This window comes from Dendrobates tinctorius, unplaced genomic scaffold (genome assembly GCF_039654945.1).
Source record: "Dendrobates tinctorius isolate UK_male_01 unplaced genomic scaffold, ASM3965494v1 ptg000032l, whole genome shotgun sequence".
In the NCBI taxonomy this organism is placed as follows: domain Eukaryota; kingdom Metazoa; phylum Chordata; class Amphibia; order Anura; family Dendrobatidae; genus Dendrobates; species Dendrobates tinctorius.
In genome coordinates, this window is record NW_027361700.1 from 37,417,243 (window position 1) to 37,438,089 (window position 20,847).

Below are 20,847 nucleotides of genomic sequence, written 5' to 3' on the forward strand. Positions count from 1 at the left end.
CCAAGACAGCTGGAAGGCATCATGGAGAGGGACACATTGAAGATCACTGGTATAATGTATGTAAGCCTAGTCTTAAAGGGGCATAGATTGGGGGGGGTTGGGGTCATCAGAATAGGGACCCAGGTGCTCTACTTCAATGGAGTATGCGCTAATCCTCTCAAATTTCTATGGGACTGACAGATATAATCTCTATACGTTCATCTTGTGAGCTCTGCAAACAGGCATAGTAATATGCAGACTGCAAACGTCTCCTTCTTGGGTCACCTTAAGAGTCCATGTCATATACAAGAAACACTAAAAAAGTAGTATGTTTGACACAGTCTGTCCTGTCTCCGCTTTTTGGAAGAAAGAAAACAAACTTTTTTTTCCCAATCCATGTTTTGTGATTATATATATAAATATATATATATATATATATATATATATATATATATACACTGCTCACAAAAATAAAGGGAACACTAAAATTTCACATCGTAGATATCACTGAATGAAATATCGCAGCTGCAAATCTTTATTCATTACATATTGGCATGTGTTGAGAACAAGAAAACATAAAAATGATCAATGTAAATGAAAATTAATATCCCATGGAGGTCTGGATTTGGAAGGATATTCAAAATCAAAGTGGAAAATCAAATTACAGGCTGATCCAACTTCAGTGGAAATGCCTCAAGACAAGAAAACAATGCTCAGTAGTGTGTGTGGCTTCCACATGCCTGTTTGACCTCCCTACGACACCTGGGCATGCTCCTGATGAGTCGGCGGGTGTTGTCATGAGAGAGCTCCTCCCAGACCTGGACTAAAGCATCCGCCAACTCCTGGACAGTCTGTGGTGCAACGTGATGGTGGATGGAGCGAGACATGATGTCCCAGATGTGCTCAATCGGATTCAGGTCTGGGGAATGGGCGGGCCAGTCAATAGCTTCAATGCCTTCATCTTGCAGGAACTGCTGACACACTCCAGCCACATGAGGTCTGGCATTGTCCTGCATTAGGAGGAACCCAGGGTCAACCGCACTAGCATATGGTCTCACAAGGGGTCTGAGGATCTCATCTCGGTGCCTAATGGCAGTCAGGCTACCTCTGACAAGCACATGGAGGGCTGTGTAGCCCTCCAAAGAAATGCCACCCCACACCATTACTGACCCACTGCCAAACCGGTCATGCTAAAGGATGTTGCAGGCAGAAGATCGCTCTCCACGGCGTCTCCAGACTCTGTCACGTCTGTCACATGTGCTCAGTGTGAAGCTGCTTTCATCTGTGAAGAGCACAGGGCGCCAGTGGCGAATTTGCCAATCCTGGTGTTCGTTCTGTGGCAAATGCCAACGTCCTGCACGGTGTTGGGCTGTGAGCACAACCCCCATCTGTGGACGTTGGGCGCTCAGACCATCCCCATGGAGTCAGTTTCTAATCGTTTGTGCAGAAACATGCACATTTGTGGCCTGCTGGAGGTCATTTTGTAGGGCTCTGGCAGTGCTCCTCCTGTTCGTCCTTGCACAAAGGCTGAGGTAGAGGTCCTGCTGCTGGGTGGTTGCCCTCCTACGGACCCCTCCACGTCTCCTGGTGTACTGGCCTGTCTCCTGGTAGCGCCTCCAGCCTCTGGACACTACGCTGACAGACACAGCAAACCTTCTTGCCAAAGCTCACATTGATGTGCCATCCTGGATGAGCTGCACTATCTGAGCCACTTGTGTGGGTTGTAGAGTCCGTCTCATGCTACCACGAGTGTGAAAGCACAACCAACATTCAAAAGTGACCAAAACATCAGCCAGAAAACATTGGTACTGAGATGTGGTCCGTGGTCCCCACCTGCAATAATTTCCATCTGTTGTGTATATACATACAGTCATATGTAAAAGTTTGGGCACCCCTATTAATGTTAACCTTTTTTCTTTATAACAATTTTGGTTTTTGCAACAGCTATTTCAGTTTTATATATCTAATAACTGATGGACTCAGTTATATTTCTGGATTCAAATGAGGTTTATTGTACTAACAGAAAATGTGCAATCTGCATTTAAACAAAATTTGACCGGTGCAAAAGTATGGGCACCCTTATCATCTTCTTGATTTGAACACTCCTAACTACTTTTTACTGACTTCCTGAAGCACTAAATTGGTTTTGTAACATCATTGAGCTTTGAACTTCATAGCCAGGTGTATCAAATCATGAGAAAAGGTATTTAAAGTGGCCACTTGCAAGTAGTTCTCCTATTTGATTCTCCTATGAAGAGTGGCATCATGGGCTCCTCAAAACAACTCTCAAATGATCTGAAAACAAAGATTATTCAACATAGCTTTTCAGGGGAAGGATACAAAAAGTTGTCTCAGAGATTTAACCTGTCAGTTTCCACTGTGAGGAACATAGTAAGGAAATGGAAGAACACAGGTACAGTTCTTGTTAAGCCCAGAAGTGGCAGGCCAATAAAAATATCAGAAAGGCAGAGAAGAAGAATGGTGAGAACAGTCAAGGACAATCCACAGACCACCTCCAAAGACCTGCAGCATCATCTTGCTGCAGATGGTGTCACTGTGCATCGGTCAACAATACAGCGCATGCATAACGCCTTTTTGTATGACCAAACAACTCAATCTTTGTTTCATCAGTCCACAGGACCTTCTTCCAAAATGTAACTGGCTTGTCCAAATGTGCTTTTGTATACCTCAGGCGACTCTGTTTGTGGCGTGCTTGCAGAAACGGCTTCTTTCGCATCACTCTCCGATACAGCTTCTCCTTGTGCAAAGTGCGCTGTATTGTTGACCGATGCACAGTGACACCATCTGCAGCAAGATGATGCTGCAGGTCTTTGGAGGTGGTCTGTGGATTGTCCTTGACTGTTCTCACCATTCTTCTTCTCTGCCTTTCTGATATTTTTCTTGGCCTGCCACTTCTGGGCTTAACAAGAACTGTACCTGTGTTCTTCCATTTCCTTACTATGTTCCTCACAGTGGAAACTGACAGGTTAAATCTCTGAGACAACTTTTTGTATCCTTCCCCTGAAAAGCTATGTTGAATAATCTTTGTTTTCAGATCATTTGAGAGTTGTTTTGAGGAGCCCATGATGCCACTCTTCATAGGAGAATCAAATAGGAGAACTACTTGCAAGTGGCCACTTTAAATACCTTTTCTCATGATTTGATACACCTGGCTATGAAGATCAAAGCTCAATGAGGTTACAAAACCAATTTAGTGCTTCAGGAAGTCAGTAAAAAGTAGTTAGGAGTGTTCAAATCAAGAAAATGATAAGGGTGCCCATACTTTTGCACCGGTCAAATTTTGTTTAAATGCAGATTGCACATTTTCTGTTAGTACAATAAACCTCATTTGAATCCAGAAATATAACTGAGTCCATCAGTTATTAGATATATGAAACTGAAATACCTGTTGCAAAAACCAAAATTGTTATAAAGAAAAAAGGTTAACATTAATAGGGGTGCCCAAACTTTTACATATGACTGTATATATATATATATATATATAATGTTTATTTCCTTTGTGTATTGAAACAAAACAAAATAAAATGCAAATTGGACATAATTTTACACAAAACCCCCACACCCTTTGGAATAAATAATTGCAATCAATCGTTTCCTATAACCATCAACAAGCTTCTTACACCTCTCAACTGGAATTTTGGACCACTGATCCTTTGCATACTGCTCCAGGTCTCATATATGAAGGGTGCCTTCTCCCAACAGCAACATGAACATCTATCCACAGGTATTCAATGGGATTTATATCAAGACTCATTGCTGGCCACTTCAGAACTTTCCATCCCTTTGTTTCCATCTATTTCTGGTTGTTTTTTGGAGTATGTTTGGGGTCAATGTCCTGCTGAAAGACCCATGACCTAGGTCACAAACCCAGCTTTCTGACACTGGGCACTACATTGCGACCCAAAATCCTTTGGTAATCTTGAGATTTCATGATATGTTACATACAGTCAAGGCACCCATTTCAACAAAACAATCCAAAAACATCTTTGAACCTCCACCATATTTGACTATAGGTACTGTGTTCTTTTATTTTGTAGGCCTCAATCCATTTTCGTAAACAGTAGCATGATCTCCAAATTGCCAAAAAGAAGAAAAAATAAGGATTGTTACTGAAATGAATAAAAAACTTTCTTTAATTTCATCTGTTAAAATCGAGGATATCCATAGGTAAAATGAAAAGCGCTTTTCATTTTAACGGATGAAATAAAAGGAAGTATTATTCATTTCATTACCAATCCTTATTTTTTCATTTTGACAATTTGCACAATGTTTGTCACCAGTATGTATCGCAGTACCTTTGACTGAAGCAGCGACAATACACAGGCTTTTCACCCCTCATTTTCCACTAGAATGATGTAATTTACCAAAAAGCTCTATCTTACACTTTCCCAGAAGTATTTTGGATTACCAATGTACATTTTGGCAAACTGCAGTCTAGCTTTTTTTATATTTCTGTGTCAGCATTGGGATTCTCCTAGGTCTCTTGCAATAGCGTTTAATTTCATTCAAATGTCGATGGATAGTTTATGCTGACACTGATGCACCCTGAGCCTGCAGGACAGCTTAAATTTCTTTGGAACTTGATTGGGGCTGCCTATCTTCCATCCAGACTAGCCTTCATTGCAACCTTTCATCAATTTTTCTCTGCTGTCCACGGAGATTAGCTACAGTGTCATGGGTTGTAAACTTCTTGATTATGTTGCGCACCATGGACAAAGGAACATCAATATCTCTGGAGATGGACTTGTAACCTTGAGATTGTTGATATTGTTCAATAATTGCGGTTCTCAAGTCCTCAGACAGTTCTCGTGTCCTCTTTCTGTTCTCCATGCCTAGTGTGGCACACAGACACACAAAGCAAAGATTGGATGAACTTCTACCCTTTTTATCCGGTTTCAGATGTGATCTTCATATTGCCCACACCTAGAAGATGCAGGATAGGAAAAAAGTGGTCAGAAAATCCGCGCTGCGAATCACTATAAACAATTATTATTACAGTGGTCTTTATTCAACGCGTTTCGATGTTTCACAGAACTCCTTCCTCAGGAGGGTTTTTTCCTGAGGAAGGAGTTCTGTGAAACTTCGAAACGCGGCGAATAAAGACCACTGTAATAATAATTGTTTACAGTGATTCGCAGAGCGGATTGTCTGACCACTTTTTTTCCTATCCTGCATCTTCTACGTCGGTCCCTCATGGAATTGTGGTTGCTGCAGCAGCGAATCTGACATGCTTATTACAAGCTTCATCTGGTGAGTGTATTATTTTTAAATTGATATACCTACACTGGATAATGCACTAGTATCCCTAGTATTGCCCACACCTGTTACTTGCCACAAGTGAGTTTGAATAAGCGTCACATGCTTGAAACAAAGTTGTTTACCCACAATTTTGGAAAGGTGAGAACAATGTTGTCCAGCTCATTGTTGGGGTTTTGCGTGAAATTATGCCCAATTTGCCTTTTTTCCCTCAGTTTTTTTGTGTTATTCCAATACACACAAAGAAAATAAACATGTGTATAATAAAACATGTGTAATTGCAATCATTTTCTGGGAGAAATGCTTCATTTTCTGGAACAATTTCAAGGGTGATAACACTTTTGGCCATGACTGCATATAAAGTCTATAAGAGCAAATGGGTTTTCGATTTTGTAGCAAAATCAAGTAGCAGACACCACAAATTCCCCATTTTTTTTTAACGCCCTTTAGACAGGGACACAGGACCTCAGTTCATCGGGGGTCCCTCTGAGCTAACAGTTATCGCCTATCCAGTGGACCAGCGATAATTGATTATTGCTGGAGTACCACTACAAGATCTATTTGCATTGATGTATTTTCCTACAAGAAAGATAACTATTTGATTTGGGCTCCAAACATACAGCTTGTACAAACAGCTATGATATGAAAGCATTAGTAAAGCCTTAAATCAGTGCTCCCCAGCTGTTGTGAAACTACAATTCCCATCATACTCTGCCTGACAAGGGTTCCCACATTTACCACCAATAATTGTGTCGAGTGGTCTGTATATCTGTAGTCACAGTTTCAGAACCACAAAGCATATGGTGAACCGCACACAGTTTATCAGTTTAATGGACAGAGTTGCACAGCATCCCCTGAAAAAGGCAGTTTCCATGACAAACACAGTTTTGTACCAGTGGTACGATACATAACATATGATGACGTCGAACGGAGCCAACTTCTGCCCTCATAGGGTTCATGAGTTGATCGTCTCCAGCGGATTCATGAGCCGTGAGAGAGAGGAATATTGGGTGAAACATTTTCTAAAAGGTTTCAAATGGTGGATGAAGTTATGGAATTTGATGACTTGCATCATGGTGGATGAATCTCTAAGAAGTGCCAAAATTATAAAATATTTGGAATTGTGGAGACTCCAATAAGGTAGATGACTCAACTGGTCGCAAGGAAAAGTCATCTTTGAGTTTACTCATCTTCTGTTGGGTTGCGGAGTGGGAGTTGTGTGCTATTCTATAGGTCGCTCATATATGATTAATATTCTGTTTCAGAAAGTGGCATGATAAGATTGGAGGTCCTAGCTGAGCCCGTGTATATACATGGGAACATGTAATGGTATATTGGATCTGAGTGGGCTTCTTATCTTGTAACTCGGACATATGGAGTGGAAATGTCTAGCAAATATAGCCTCAGCTAGGGCTCCCAGCAGGACTTGTCTCGCTGCTATTACTGACAAGGCATTCATTGGATTTCAGGCTTGGCAAAGATTTACAGCTGGGAATAGATGCCAATGATCCACACAGACCCAACATAGATGGGGTAGGGTCCTTACCTGAGGACAAGAAAAGTAGGTTAGAAGAGCCAAACACAACACCTATATTAACCCCCATGGAAATTGTGTGTAGATTGTGTAACGTTCCTTGAAGATAAAGCCCCACTTACCTACATCTGGGGGCGCTGTGACATTGGAGCCTAGGGAAAATATTTACTGAGGCTGATAGTGGTGAAAAGTGGTGCTGCAACTAGTGAGAGATGTGCAGGGGTAGTTACATAACTACAATTCATCACCTTTCTTTCGACCTTTCTGCAGCTTTCGACACTGTTGTCCATCCTCTCCTACTCTCTAGGCTCCAGTCACTAGGCATTAAGGACACTGCTCTTTCCTGGTTCTCCTCCTATCTTTCCGACCGCTCCTTCAGTGTTCTGTTTTCTGGCTCCACTTCATCTCCTCTTCCTCTCACTGTTGGGGTACCTCAGGGCTCAGTCCTTGGCCCCCTTCTCTCTCTACACGGCCCCAGTTGGACAGACCATCAGCAGATTTGGCTTTCAGTACCATCTTTATGCTGATGACACACAACTGTACACATCATCCCCTGACCTTACCTCCGCTGTACTACAGAACGCCACTGACTGTCTGTCTGCAGTCTCCAACATCATTTCTGCTCTCTATCTGAAACTCAACCTCTCCAAAACTGAACTTCTTCTGCACCCGCCATCTACTAACCTCCCTAAATCTGACATTTCCCTCTCTGTGGGTGGCACCATAATAACACCCCGACAGCAGGCGCGCTGTCTGGGTGTTATGTTTGACTCCAATCTCTCCTTCACCTCCCATATACAATCTCTTGCCCGCTCGTGCCGCTTACACCTAAAGAACATCTCTAGAATCCGCCCTTTTCTCACCATGGAAACAACAAAAACTCTCACTGTCGCCCTGATCCACTCCCGCCTGGACTACTGTAATGCGCTATTAATTAATTGGCCTCCCTCTCACTCGACTCTCCCCTCTCCAGTCTATCCTTAATGCAGCAGCCAGGGTTGTCCATCTGGCTAATCGTTACTCAGACGCGTCCGCTCTTCGCCAGTCGTTACACTGGCTGCCAATTCATTACAGGGTACAATTCAAAGTACTTGTTCTCACCCACAAAGCTCTCCACTGTGCGGCACCCCCTTACATCTCATCCCTCATTTCTGTCTATCGGCCTAACCGACCGCTGCGCTCTGCAAATGACTTTCGACTAACCTCTGCCCTAATCCGTACCTCCTACTCCCGACTCCAAGACTTCTCCCGTGCTGCGCCAATCCTCTGGAATGCTCTACCCCAAGATATTAGGACTATCCACAATTTGCATAGTTTTAGGCGCTCGCTCAAAACACATTTGTTCAGGGCGGCCTATCACATTCAGTAATCAAAGTCATTTTATGTTTGTGTGTGTGTAGCCCATTCACTATCTCCATCTAACCGCCACCCCCTGAAGATGGCTGGACCATCATTGTAAATACAAAGCACAGGTTTGTATTTACAATGATGTATCTCCCCCACCTCATTGTAGATTGTAAGCCCCCACGAGCAGGGTCATCTTATTTCGCTTTAATTATTGTATTGCTAACGTTGTTACTTATGACTGTTGTGTTTGAAACTGTTCAACTGTAAAGCGCTGCGGAATATGTTGGCGCTATATAAATAAAGATTATTATTATTATTACCTATACGCAGAAAAGGGCGTTAAGCTCCTATTTGCTGGGGTCCCATCTATCACAAGAACAGGAGTCCTGGGTCACCTTTTTTAATGGAGCGTTGGTCGATAGTCGAAAGCATGCATTGCCATTCTGTTGGTTGCATAGACTTTGTGTAGAGATTGCTTGGCTATCAGTCCCATAGACTTTGAATGAAGTAGCAGTGAGCATGCTGTACTAATGGTTCAGACAAACAAGTGGGACTTGGGACCCCAGTTCTCGTGATCAGTGGAAGTCTCATTGGTGGGATGCCCATTAATCAACAAATTATGACCTGACCCTTGAAGAGGCAATGAGGTCACTATGATTCAGAGGAGGAAGGCGAGAGGACCTTAGATCCAATGTAATAGTTTAGGAATAGAGAATTTGCGCAGTTGGGTGAAAGTGTACTTTTTACCCATTTTCCAATTATGTAAAATAAATATTTGTAGAGGTGTCATTTTATTGAGTAACTGTCATTTTGATAGACAGTGCTTATGAAAAGAAGCAACTTTGTAATATAGATCATATCTCTATCTCAGGTAGAGTATATATTCAATGAATACAGAGTTTCCTATTACTGAGATAGGAGACAGCAGTTGGTGTTTATAATGTTCTATGGAGAGGGGAGGAGATAGAGGCAGAATTAGACATTTTGCAGCAAGTTCTCCGAAACTGACAGGGGCACACAGGGTTACACAGCAGGGGCACATTTATAAGATTATCTCAGCACAGGAACATTTTATTTAAACACATCCAATTAAGGAAGTTATTATTATTCCAAAATCTTTTGATTAAAATCAACTTTTGTTAGTAGGAAAACCCCCTTTAAATATCTGGGTACAGATGTAACATCCAAAACAGGGTCTTTAGACTTGTACTAGTCATTTGTAGCACTGGCATCCTCAAATAGACCCAAGGTGCCTGGATATGCCTCTAAAGCCCCTGCAACAGGATTCTCCAAACTATGGCTCTCCAGCTGTGGCTGCAGTCATATGCTGGGACTTGTGGTTTTTCAACAGCTGGAGAATCAAAGATTGGAACACTGCCCTATATTAACACTGCTGTGTATACAGGCAGTATGTCGGCATTACTAAGTATACTAGATCATCATGAAGAACATCCATACTATTGAAAGGAGCACAAGAATTATTCTTACCAATTGGACCCCATGGTTCTCCATCCTGTTTTGCGTCTCCCCTTTGGGATTCGGAGCTCAAACTAAGCTCAGCAGACAAATGTTCTGTGCTCAGGTAGCTGTGTCTGCAGAGAAGAGCGATATATACATCAGCTTAGGAGACAGGTGGGCTTCACCGTTCATAGGGGTCTCTCTTATGCATTCTGAGGAATCTTTTTATAGTTGCCTGGCTGTCTTCCTAAAAATAATGGGGTCATCCAGACAGAGTTAAAAAGGTTGTTCAAGTTTAGAAAAACTTTTGTGCTTTCCTCCAACAGAGCTCCACATCTGTTCATTCAATTTAAAGGAGCATGGTTGCAGTACCAGACTCAAACTTTGGGCAGGTGTGGTGCACTTTCTGGCACCATATTCCTGTACAACCCCTTAAAATTCTCTCAGCTTTCTCACTGAACTTGGTAATGCTGGATCTTTTAGGATGCCTGGCCAATACACCAATGATAGCTAGGAGAAGACAGGCTTGATGAGTAAAGTTTAGATTGGTCTCAGGTCTAATGAATATAGGTCACCACCGGTGATCCCAATAATGGATTCTCTGGAAGGAACCTTTGAAGAACCTCCCATGATCCCTTGCCAGTTCAAAGATTCTGGTGACTTTTCATGAGTGGACAGAATGGGAACAGAATGAGAGGAGTGGGATGTATTGCAGAAGAATAGGGTCTGATGTGCCGTTAGTAACAGGGACCATGATAATCTCTCAATCATTATCGTGCTTGGTGACAGCAGTAGACCTCATAAAGAGCATCTCAATGGGGGAGTTTTATGACAATTGTTTTTGTTGCCCATACTAAGCAATAACTGTGCAGCTTTCATTTTATCTTGTGCTGTTGAGAAAAGAAAGTTGTGCTGTCATTGGGCAACACAGACAGTATTTCTTTCAGACAGATTTAATAAATTGTGGGTCTGTCTCCAAAAAAATAAAAATAAAGAAAAAAAAAAATCAGGACTGTTGCCAAGAACAGTTTTTGTGACCTCTCGTTGGCCAAGAGAAGGATAGAACAACTTGGTTCTGCGTATTCTCTGATCACTGCCTGAAATATACAGATAATCAAGCACTGTGATCGCGATTTCTCCTTTCTCTTCTCAGCTGCTATTTCAGCTCACCATGAGAGTGATCACGGGACGAGTTACTCACTAAAAAATGGAGGTCCCAGAAGTTGGAGCCCAGCATTCAAACATTTATTCTACAGATGCAACATAACCATCAATGGTCCTGTCCGGCGGTTCCCGCTGCCCGAACCATGTCGCTCATAAATCAGGGACAGCCTCCATCATTACACAAATCTAGCTATTACTCTGAAATGCAGCAGAACTTAAGAGAAGACGTATGTTGGGCACAGTGTAGAGGAAGACATGACTAAGAGGACTAGACATGGGTGGCGGGTCACCACAGGTTTCTCCTCACCTGGCGCTCCACTGACAAGTTTCACCCTATACATACACATACGGAGTGACAGGTCAATCAAGTAGAGCGGAGAGATGTCTGCAGGGACTGTCCACCTCTGACTAGTCACCATAGTCACCTTATTTTCTCTGAAATGCTTCATTTAGATACTTATAATGATGGAACCAGTCTCCGATTCATGGTTCCCGAGGTTCAAGGAGTAAGTAGTCCTAAAATACCTGATTAATGACCATAATACAAACATCTAAACAAGCTTTGATTCCACATAACTAAGGCCTTCATCTTCTACACAAAACTAAGGAAACAGACAGAAATAGCAATGTAAAACAAAAGTGGAAGATTCCTTTAAATGAGTGTGATGAGTGACATCAGGACATAAGAAATATGGTGCATACTTCATGAACGTTCAGACTCAAGATGTCTTGTGGGGTGTGTCTTACCTCCTGTAAAGCGAGGGCTTAACAGATGTCTCGTTATCATTAAGGGTGCCCAGGGAGGGCCACTGGTTTACCAGAGGGGCCCCAATGCTTGAGTTGAACTGTTTCATGGGGGCATTTTCAGAAGGGAGTAGCCCAGTGCTGGAATTACAGGGAAAGAATGCTCTAGTTATGAAATGTCACAGTGCTGATGGGTTTGTCTGGCAGGGACTGGTGTATGTTATGGTCATGTTGTAGATCAGGCTCTGTAGCATGTTGTGACCTATATCAAAAAGCCCATATTGATTTCTGTAGATGACGTATAAACTCCCCCTTCCAGGAAGAACCTACATCACACTTTCCTATTGTGGATGGATTTTCCATCTTTACAGTTTTTGCATTTTTTTTCATAGCAGCTACCAAAAAAAAGTTTAGACACTTTATTTCTCCATGCTCATGTGAGTAGTCATGGTCTGTGGATGATAAGAGTATAATGGTAGGTTTGGATATACAGTGAAATAATGATTTGTGGTTGATGGGCATGAAGCCCATAATAAAGGGTTTGTCCAGATTTAGGATAAAAGTCTGCAGTCACTATGAGAGTGTAGACTTCACAATGGTGACAACGTGGAGTGTGCACACTGTCACGATTCCCCAGGATGGTCGATGCGAGCAAGTCATCAGATGACCGAACGGTTGCAATTTGCATACTCGAGGTCACTCGTGCTCGGTTTCTCCCCATAGAAGTGAATTGAGGGAAGTCAGATACATCTAGTCGGCACATGAGCACTAGAAGCAACACTTGCGGAGATAGTGCTTGCTGTCATGATTCAGCAGTTGGCAATCATATACAGTGACTGATGACTTCTGCACCAAACCTGTACAACCCCTCTATGGCATATGTGTAGGAAGGGCCAGTGCAGCAGACAAGTAGGTGTCTTGAGACCAAGAATTACCACAGATGAATCTGTACGTCAGGGTGTATGATCCACCAGAACTGCCATGAATAAGTCCCATGAGCAAGTGCCAGTCCAATAGACTTGGCTTGTACAAGAAAGTGTCACATGACAAGATGAATGATCTTAGATTAGATAGAATAAGTGGTCAATGTAGGGATTCTTTATGGAGCATCTGAAGGGGGAGTAGACAGGAAATAGATATAGAAGTACATTCCTCATTATTACAATTACATTTCTACTTAGGCGATTCCCATGTGCTCGTCTAACTTACAGCTGTTCCTGCAGTTCGAGGATGACTCCCTCCAGCTGGTGCTTTTCTTGTAGACTCTGTTCAACCTGCTCGGAAAGTCTCCGAGTCAGCCTCTTATTCTCAGCTTCAAGATTCTTCAGCTGAGACTCTCGTAAACGGACCAGCTCCTCCAGGTAACCCTAAAGAGATTTCACAGCAATGAAGACATATTATGGTGGTCAGTACTGCAAGAACATTTTCAGAAATTTAGGTTCACACAAGTCAGTATTGACCCTTCTAAATTCTTGAGGACTCTTCTACTACCATTTCTAATTTGCTATTCCTTATGCCTCATACCAAGGATGGACATACGCAATAGACAAAGGTGGAATGATGGTTGAATAACCATTGAATGGTGAAAATCATTGTGCAGACACCTCAATATTGGACATTTCAGTCATCCAAACTGTCCACACATGTCTAAGCACACCGGGTGAAGGAAATACAATATTTTGGGAAAAAAAAGATCAAGATGTTAATTTTTAGGAAATGTCTTTGATGGGCTAATAACTACGGGGTAAGAATTTTAATATGCCCACCTTCTACCCTGACGGTAACCGTCTGTCACGGGTTGCTTTCTTCATTGTCACCCGATGAATCATGCACCTTGGGTGTAACACAAGGCACTGTTTGTAGGCTACAGGAGGATGCAATGATGCATGCCATCTTAGGATAATAACCAGTCATCACTGAGCTTGGGGCACATGTCTGAAGATGATGCAATTTGGGTATGTGTACCTCGATCTGTAACTTCATAGGAGAAAATTTTTCAAGACTGGGAAATAGGTGATGTGCACTGAATTTTAAGTAAAAAAAAGAAATCTAAATTATAGATTTATAGTTACAATGCACATCAGTTCCATGGTGAACATTATAGAAAATTTGTATGCTGCGGTAGACCATTCCTCCTTTTACTAAACGTCTTCACTTTTATAAAAGGGGCAAAATCAGCGTAAAAGGGCAAAAAGACACAATTTTAGAGACAAATGTTATATTATAACTTTGTGATATCAGAAAACTGGTGTAGAGAGGATGATAAATTACCCCCATAGAGATAGGTGTGAACACACACAGCGGCATCATTGACTACTCCTTTACAGGAATCTTCAATGACCTCAGATATATTGTAAGAATGGGATGATTGAATGACCGCCTCTTCCTCAAGAAAAAAAGTCAGCCATCCAGGTCTGCAGCAACATTTCCAGTAATGAGAGAACACGCTGGTTATATCATCTACCGTAGACAGGACACTACACCAGTCATAAATAAGACGCTTCACAGCAGGATTTCCTTATTGATTTAGATTCCAACACATTAACTTACGTCTCTATGGATCTTATAATAGAATGGAAAAGTAAGAAATAAGACATCAGATCAGCATTTCCTGAACTAGACCATTAACGGCACAAGGCAGACTTCAAAATCATAAAAAATGCAACAAAAAAACCCATAAAGAAAAATGAGAAAAAAATAGCAACAAGTACCGGTAGATTCAAGAATATATTCCTAGTTAAACACATATTCACAAAAGTGAAGACTCCTGAGTACAAATAGCTTAGTTAATATGGTTGAAAAAATGTCACATGTCCATCAGTTTCAATTAAAGAAATCCCCAACCTTCATTACTAGGGGGAATTTCAGGCGGCCATATATTTTCCCTACAGCAGGAAATTAGTGGGCATGTTCACCAGAGCTGAAGTGGAAAGCCACTAACAAGGTGGCACCCCTATGATGTTAATAGGCACTAATAAAAAAATCTGCCAAGAAGTTGACGTCATTGGACGATCCCTTCAAGAATCATTTTACTCCAATTGGCGAGGAGGGTGAGGTAACAAGGAACAGAGGGTCCTCACTGCAGAATTTAGAATGGAGCACCATGTTTCGGGCATAAAAAGTGTGACCCTATTTTGGGCTAGCCTCCTGTCCTACTTAAAGCTCTCCTCCTATTGCCCACATGAGAAGGGTGTAGCTCGAAGCTTGTGGGCACCAATGCAAAATCTCCAAAAGGGTGCTTAAATATCGTGGGTCTTCAATAGTATTGGTCTTCTCATATGACCTAAACAACCTTTTTGGACTTCTCTAGACTCCACCCCAGCACCCACTATAGTTACACCCTTATCTCAGTGCAACTGACCTCAGTTGGCAGCTAGACCTTATAGCAGTGTCACTGACCACTACCCTGGCACAGTATCCTATGGATGGGAGGATGTGACCATGTCCTGGTGTTACTGCACTTTTTGGGTACACTCACTGATATACAGTACTAGCATAAAAGATCACTCACCTTTTGTGCATAGACAATACGAAATTTCTGCTCCATCTTACGCCACTTGCTGTACCAGCTCTCCTCATCGGTGAGAAGAGGCAAATAGGGGTGTTCTGGGGAGCTGTCTTCACTGCTACTGCCACCTACACTCTCTCGATCTTCTTCCTCGCTCAGGTAGTCATAACTAGGAAAACCATGAGAAGATCTAAGAAAAGGTTTATAATCTGTACTTATCTATACATGACGGAAGAAGCGGATAATCTGCACATGTCTATACACAGTGGAAGAACACTTCTATACTGTTGTAATATTTATTTATTTTACTAACTAATATAGCACCATTAATTCCACAGTGCTTTACAGACATCATCACTGTCACCGATGGGGCTCACAATCAAAATTCCCTATCAGTATGTCTTTGAAGTGTGGGAGGAAACCGAAGTACTTTGAGGAAACCTACGCAAACACGGGTAGAACATACAAACTCCTTGCAGATGTTGTCCTTGGTGGGATTTGAACCTAGGACTCCAGCGCTGCAAAGCAACAGTGCTAACCACTGAGCCACTCTGCTGCCCAAGACATAGATGCTTTCATCCAGCAATAGCATGATGTTTTTTTTATGTGCTGTATCGGGTATTGCAGCTCAGTTATATTCAATTAAAAAAGAATGGACTGCGATACCTGACATAGCCTATGGCCAATATTGGCGCCATTTACATGAAGAAAGCAGTGATTTTGTTTAATCTTATATAAACCCTTGAAAAACATACATACACAAATACATTCAGCAAATGAGCACTTTCATACTAACCTCTGTGTGAATTTCAAGTATGGGGTATAATCTATGACGGCCGGGGTCTTCCCATCAATGCCTTCCCCTTTCAAGCAAAAGCTATGGATATATAAGGGAGTAGATATTTTATTCCAAAAGATTGAAGAAAGAATTGGAAAACTATTTATGTCCATTAGAATATTCTCTACCTGAAGTCAATGGCGCTCAATCCTATCAGCATCCCTGTGAGGACTGACGACTCTTCACGCAGTAAGATGGCCCCATCATCATAAAACCTCCTATAAAAAGTAGGTGTTTCTGTTATCTGAATGATTGGGCAGTGGGGATTAGGAAATCTTTTGCAATTAGAAAAAAAACATTTGATTCGCAGCAGTTAAATTTGTCACAAATCACAAGTACGGCAAAACCTTCAAATGCCCTGAAAGCATGGGTGTAACGCTCTGAGGTCTCATAGGACTGTATAAAACTGTTTTCAAGCTCTTTAATGCAAATACAGCCTTAGTAATGTCAATGTGGAGCTGCTTAAGATCCCTGTGGCTGTAGAAAGTGGTAGTCAGAGACATCGCTACATGGGAGCCAGATGTTGCAGTTGCACCTAAGTCGTAGTGTCGGAAAAGGTTTCAAAGCCCCTCTGCCATATAGGAAAACAACAGTATCAGAAACGGCACATGTTACAGATTTTGAGTTGGGGTTTCAAAGAAATAATTTGTACAGCAAACATGAATAAAGCAAATCTGATCATTATCTACATTCTGTGATGGGACATCAGGGACCTAGTGTGATTGCTGTATATAGAGTCAGGAAGGAGTTTTTCCCCTAAAATGGAGCTATTTGTGTCTGCCCCATGGTGTTTTTGACTTCCCCTGGACCAACATGTTAGGTAATAGGTTGAACTTGATGGACTTAAGGGGGTATTCTGATCTACATGATCTGATCCCAATATGTAGTAGGTGTAATGATATTATTAGCACATACCTCCAATTAGAAATGTAGTATAGATTTTCTGATTTGCTATGCCGCTTACCCCATGTGTAGGGCATTGCAGGACCTTAAGTATCCATGGGTACGACCACTGATATAGTGACGGTTAATAAGCTAATTGCTAGTAGTCGTAAGCATGGATACCTAAGGTCCTGCAATGCCCTACACACTGGGTAAGCGGCATAGAGAATCAGAAAATCTATACTACATTTCTAATTGGAGCAATTTGCTAATATTATTATTATTACACCTACTACATATTGGGATAGGATCTTGGAGATGGGAATACCCTTTAAGGTCCACCTTCAACCTAAAAAAGCTATGAATTATAAAGGACGTTTGTTACTCACCTGGTTGTCCTGGTGTCTCTTAATGCAGTCACTATGTACTCTGAGAGTCTCTTCTCCATAAGTGCCAGACGAATCCAGGCCCGGCCCTAGAGCACATATAATATAGAAGGATACAGACATGAATCACCACCGTCCGCAGGTCCCATCTCACAGCCACTATATGCGGAGATGGGCACAGCCATTTAATGTATGGTTAACATGCCACCTTTTAGATCCCCCTGGTGATAGATGCAGTAAACTTGACTTTATTGTTATTGTTTAGCATGGCTGCCAAGTGTATCTAGTGGCATCAATGCCCGTTACTAAACAATCCAGATGTCGCTCACTGCTCTCCATCAGTAACATGACCATTGATCTGCACATAAAGGTCTTCATGCCACCCCATAAAGTGCTGACACAACTATTGACCTTTGCTCTTGATGTGCTAATGTTCTCCATATTCTCTATACTGCTAATGCAATTGTTGGGCACTTTGCTGCAAGCGATACGAATATAATCCCAGAATCCTCTCTGCCCATCCGTGCTGAACCAGCTAACATGGCCTAGGAAATAAGAAAAAAAAATGAGACACCAATACAACAAAAATGATTGCAGCCAAGGCCATGGACTAGAGTGGTGCTGTTTTTCCGCTACTGTGATCTTATTGGAACAACTTTTCTCTATGGGAAAAGCATTAGGGTCATTAAGCCGACGGTCCTGGGTTTAAATTGATCTCACAGTCAGCCTTATAGAGACCAAAGTCTTAGTTTGGGTGACAAAATATAAAAGGTAAGGGGGTTACAAAAGACTGAGGAAAAAGTGCCACCTAAGCTGTAAGAAAGTATCATGAAATTTAGACACCAGTCACTAATTCAGAGGCTTCAATTGGGTTTATAGGGCAACGGCTTCAGCCCATTGGACTATTATTATTGCACAATTTTATCGCCTTTGCTTCCCGTAAACCATCTCACTCCACTTCACCTTTGAATCGATGACTCAGGATATGTTCCAAAATTGCAGCAAAGTTCACAAACTCTTCTGAGGAATCATCAATAGGTTCTGCTGTATATTTCTCCAGGAGGGTCTTCACTGAGAACCTAGGAGGATGAGTATACAATAGAAGGGTTAATATTGATTGATGGCCACAGACGCTTTCAATATTTGATGGGCTCAGATCATCGAACAGGGTCTCATGACGTAGCAGAATGAGCCAAGCACTTTCATCACTGTTTCATTCTAGTGATCAGAATGGACACGCCGCAGGTAGATACCCACCTAACAGATAGTGATGGCACATCCAAAAGATATATATTCAATCTTTTATGCCAGACAGCCCCTTTACAGGGACTCTGTCAGCACAGAATGACTGTTCAAGCCAACTACAGGCGCTCTGTGCTTCATGGCGGGGCCAATCGTTTATCTACACCTTCCCATCTTCTTGGTTTCCATCTGTTTCTGAGCTTCTGTGGCTCTATGAAGCCAGAGCTGTCAAAGAAGATGAAGATAGAAAACAAGCAGGTGGGAAGGTGCACTTATATGACTGATGTGCCATGATGCACAGAGTACCTTGGTATTAACAGTCATTCTGTGCTGTCCATACATATGAGATCTGTCCAAACGTTTATGAGAAGACAGTCGTCCCTCCTAACCCCCCTATACACAGGACTGTAATTTTTCTAGGTAGAGACAAGAAAGACATGGTCAGACACGTCTCAGTGGCTCATTTCCACAAAATACAAAAAAAAAACTTAATTAAAAAAAATTAGATTTGCAACACCCCATCTGCCCAACTTAATCATTGTCACTCTTTTGATTTTGGGGGCCGCCACACACAACAGATAGTTGGCGGGTGTATGGGGGCTTAAATAGCAATTGACCACTGGCATTGCCCCCCTACACTAGGCCATGTTACAGATTCCATCATGGTTCTGATCTAGAGGATGTAATTGTGTCCATTAACCCTACAACCCATTCAATAGATCAGCATTAGCACCAGGTCTAGCAACAAGCTATAAAGAGTTCTCCAGAAGGTAACTTTTGCAGAGAAGAGCAGATCTGGATGTGCATATACTAGTGGGAGGACGAAGGAGAGAAATATAGATAGCTGGAGATAAGACGGCACTGTTAGTCGGATGGGGGGATGAAGCTGGACGCAATAGAGTGATAGTGTCTGATATGGGAATACCGCATGGGGTAACCTGGGAACCCTTGGGTGCAAGTATACAGCCTCTAGGGAGGTTGGCGATAGGTTTTGGTTGCGTTCTGTGGGGAAGATTTGACAGTCATCTCACCGGTAATGGGGGGTCTGAGTGTCACTTCTGGGGGGAGGCAATGAAGCTTCAAACAATCATCTCTCAGACTTGAATGTCCCTCTTTGATTGACACTAACTAGTTTAAGTACATCTAGGGCAATCTGTCCCTGGTAGGACATCAACAATCAGGGATGGACACCATGAAGTGTCTGCATTTTTGGGACAGGTCCACTTTAAATAGAGGCATCTACAAAGGCGATAAGCTGGTAGAACCTCAGACAGCCCACTATAAACCCTCTAGAGTTCTGGGTATTGGATATAGAGGCAGTGCGATATCAGCAGAGCCAGGTGGCACCACGCAGGTGCCCATGTTCGCACAAGTATACGGTACCAGCGCTTTGGTCACCATACCGTTAATGACTACCTCCTCCGCTTTCACGCTCCATAAATACCCATGTACTGTAAATCCGGCCACTTCTGACTCAGTCCTCCGCCGTGACATCACTTCCTGTCCCCATCTCCCATGCACAGTGAGCCCGAATCATTGCAGCCAAATGGCATTAACCCATTGCTATCCACACATCACACAGTGGACCCTTCCCCTTGGCTATCACCTTGTGATCATACATGCACACTTTCAGCCTAGTAAATTCCACTAGCCATTTTGGCAGTGCCACAAGCCACCCCACCCCGGTCATCTCCAAATATGTAATATTACATTACATTAACTCATAACTGTCCAGAGTACAGCGCCCCCAGGGGTCCCAGCTCTAACCTGCACACAGTCAGAAGGTTTTTCCTCTCCACAGCAATGTTTCTTGATGAAGCCTTCTTGGATGGCAAGCCTAAAGCCATGGCCGACTGGATGAAGCTTGGTTCCATGCAAAGCTGAAAATCCAGTTTCCCTATCTCCACAAAGGGCTGCTCCAGTCCACCAGCAGGCCTGCAGGCTTCTCCTCAGCAGCCAGGACCCCTCCCCACCTCCTCCTGCAGGCCTGTGGCTCTCTGCCCCCTCCTATGGGCGAGGAGGATGGAAGGAGAGGAGCAGAGAAGGATGGGGAGAGGCTGCTGTCCCTGGTGCTGAAGCTGAGGCTGCCAGTGACGTCACCAAGACGAGAGGGGGAGGGGCAAGGGGACAGCGATGGAGGGAAGGACAATAGAGCCAGCAATGAGGGACGAGCAGAGAGGGGCTCACACCTCACACCCACCCTGCTGCTACACGGGACTGCCACTATAAGGGACACTGCAGAGCACTGGCGACAGGGCGTAAGGGGAAGGGAAGGGACATCTGAGAGGAGGCGATATATATGGAGCAATAGGGGCAGATATAGGGAGGATATATGGAGTAATAGAAGGAGATATAGGGAGGTTATATGGAGTAATAAGAGGAGATATAGGGAGGTTATATGGAGTAATAGGAGGAGATATAGGGAGGTTATATGGAGTAATAGGAGGAGATATAGAGAGGGTATATGGAGTAATAGGAGGAGATATAG

The 20,847-nt window shown here is 42.7% G+C and overlaps 1 protein-coding gene across 4 annotated transcripts; it reads right to left on the bottom strand.

Moving 5' to 3' along the window:
- Positions 1-6,069: 6,069 nt before the first annotated feature.
- On the bottom strand, positions 6,070-20,584 carry RUNDC3A (RUN domain containing 3A). Of its 4 annotated transcripts, none has more exons than XM_073572757.1 (11): positions 20,127-20,550; positions 18,081-18,196; positions 17,529-17,662; positions 17,121-17,206; positions 15,978-16,067; positions 15,808-15,888; positions 15,015-15,201; positions 12,713-12,870; positions 11,507-11,644; positions 9,626-9,729; positions 6,070-6,802 (listed from the first exon to the last, which is right to left on the bottom strand). In XM_073572757.1, exons 1-11 carry the CDS (start codon positions 20,231-20,233, stop codon positions 6,660-6,662), a joined length of 1,344 nt encoding a protein of 447 aa, XP_073428858.1. In that variant the 5' UTR covers positions 20,234-20,550; the 3' UTR covers positions 6,070-6,659. The 4 variants fall into 4 exon arrangements, with proteins under 4 accessions (XP_073428858.1, XP_073428859.1, XP_073428860.1 ...); XM_073572758.1 differs by having other exon boundaries at positions 15,015-15,180; positions 20,127-20,531; XM_073572759.1 differs by lacking the exon at positions 11,507-11,644 and having other exon boundaries at positions 20,127-20,584.
- Between the last annotated feature and the right edge of the window lie 263 nt (positions 20,585-20,847).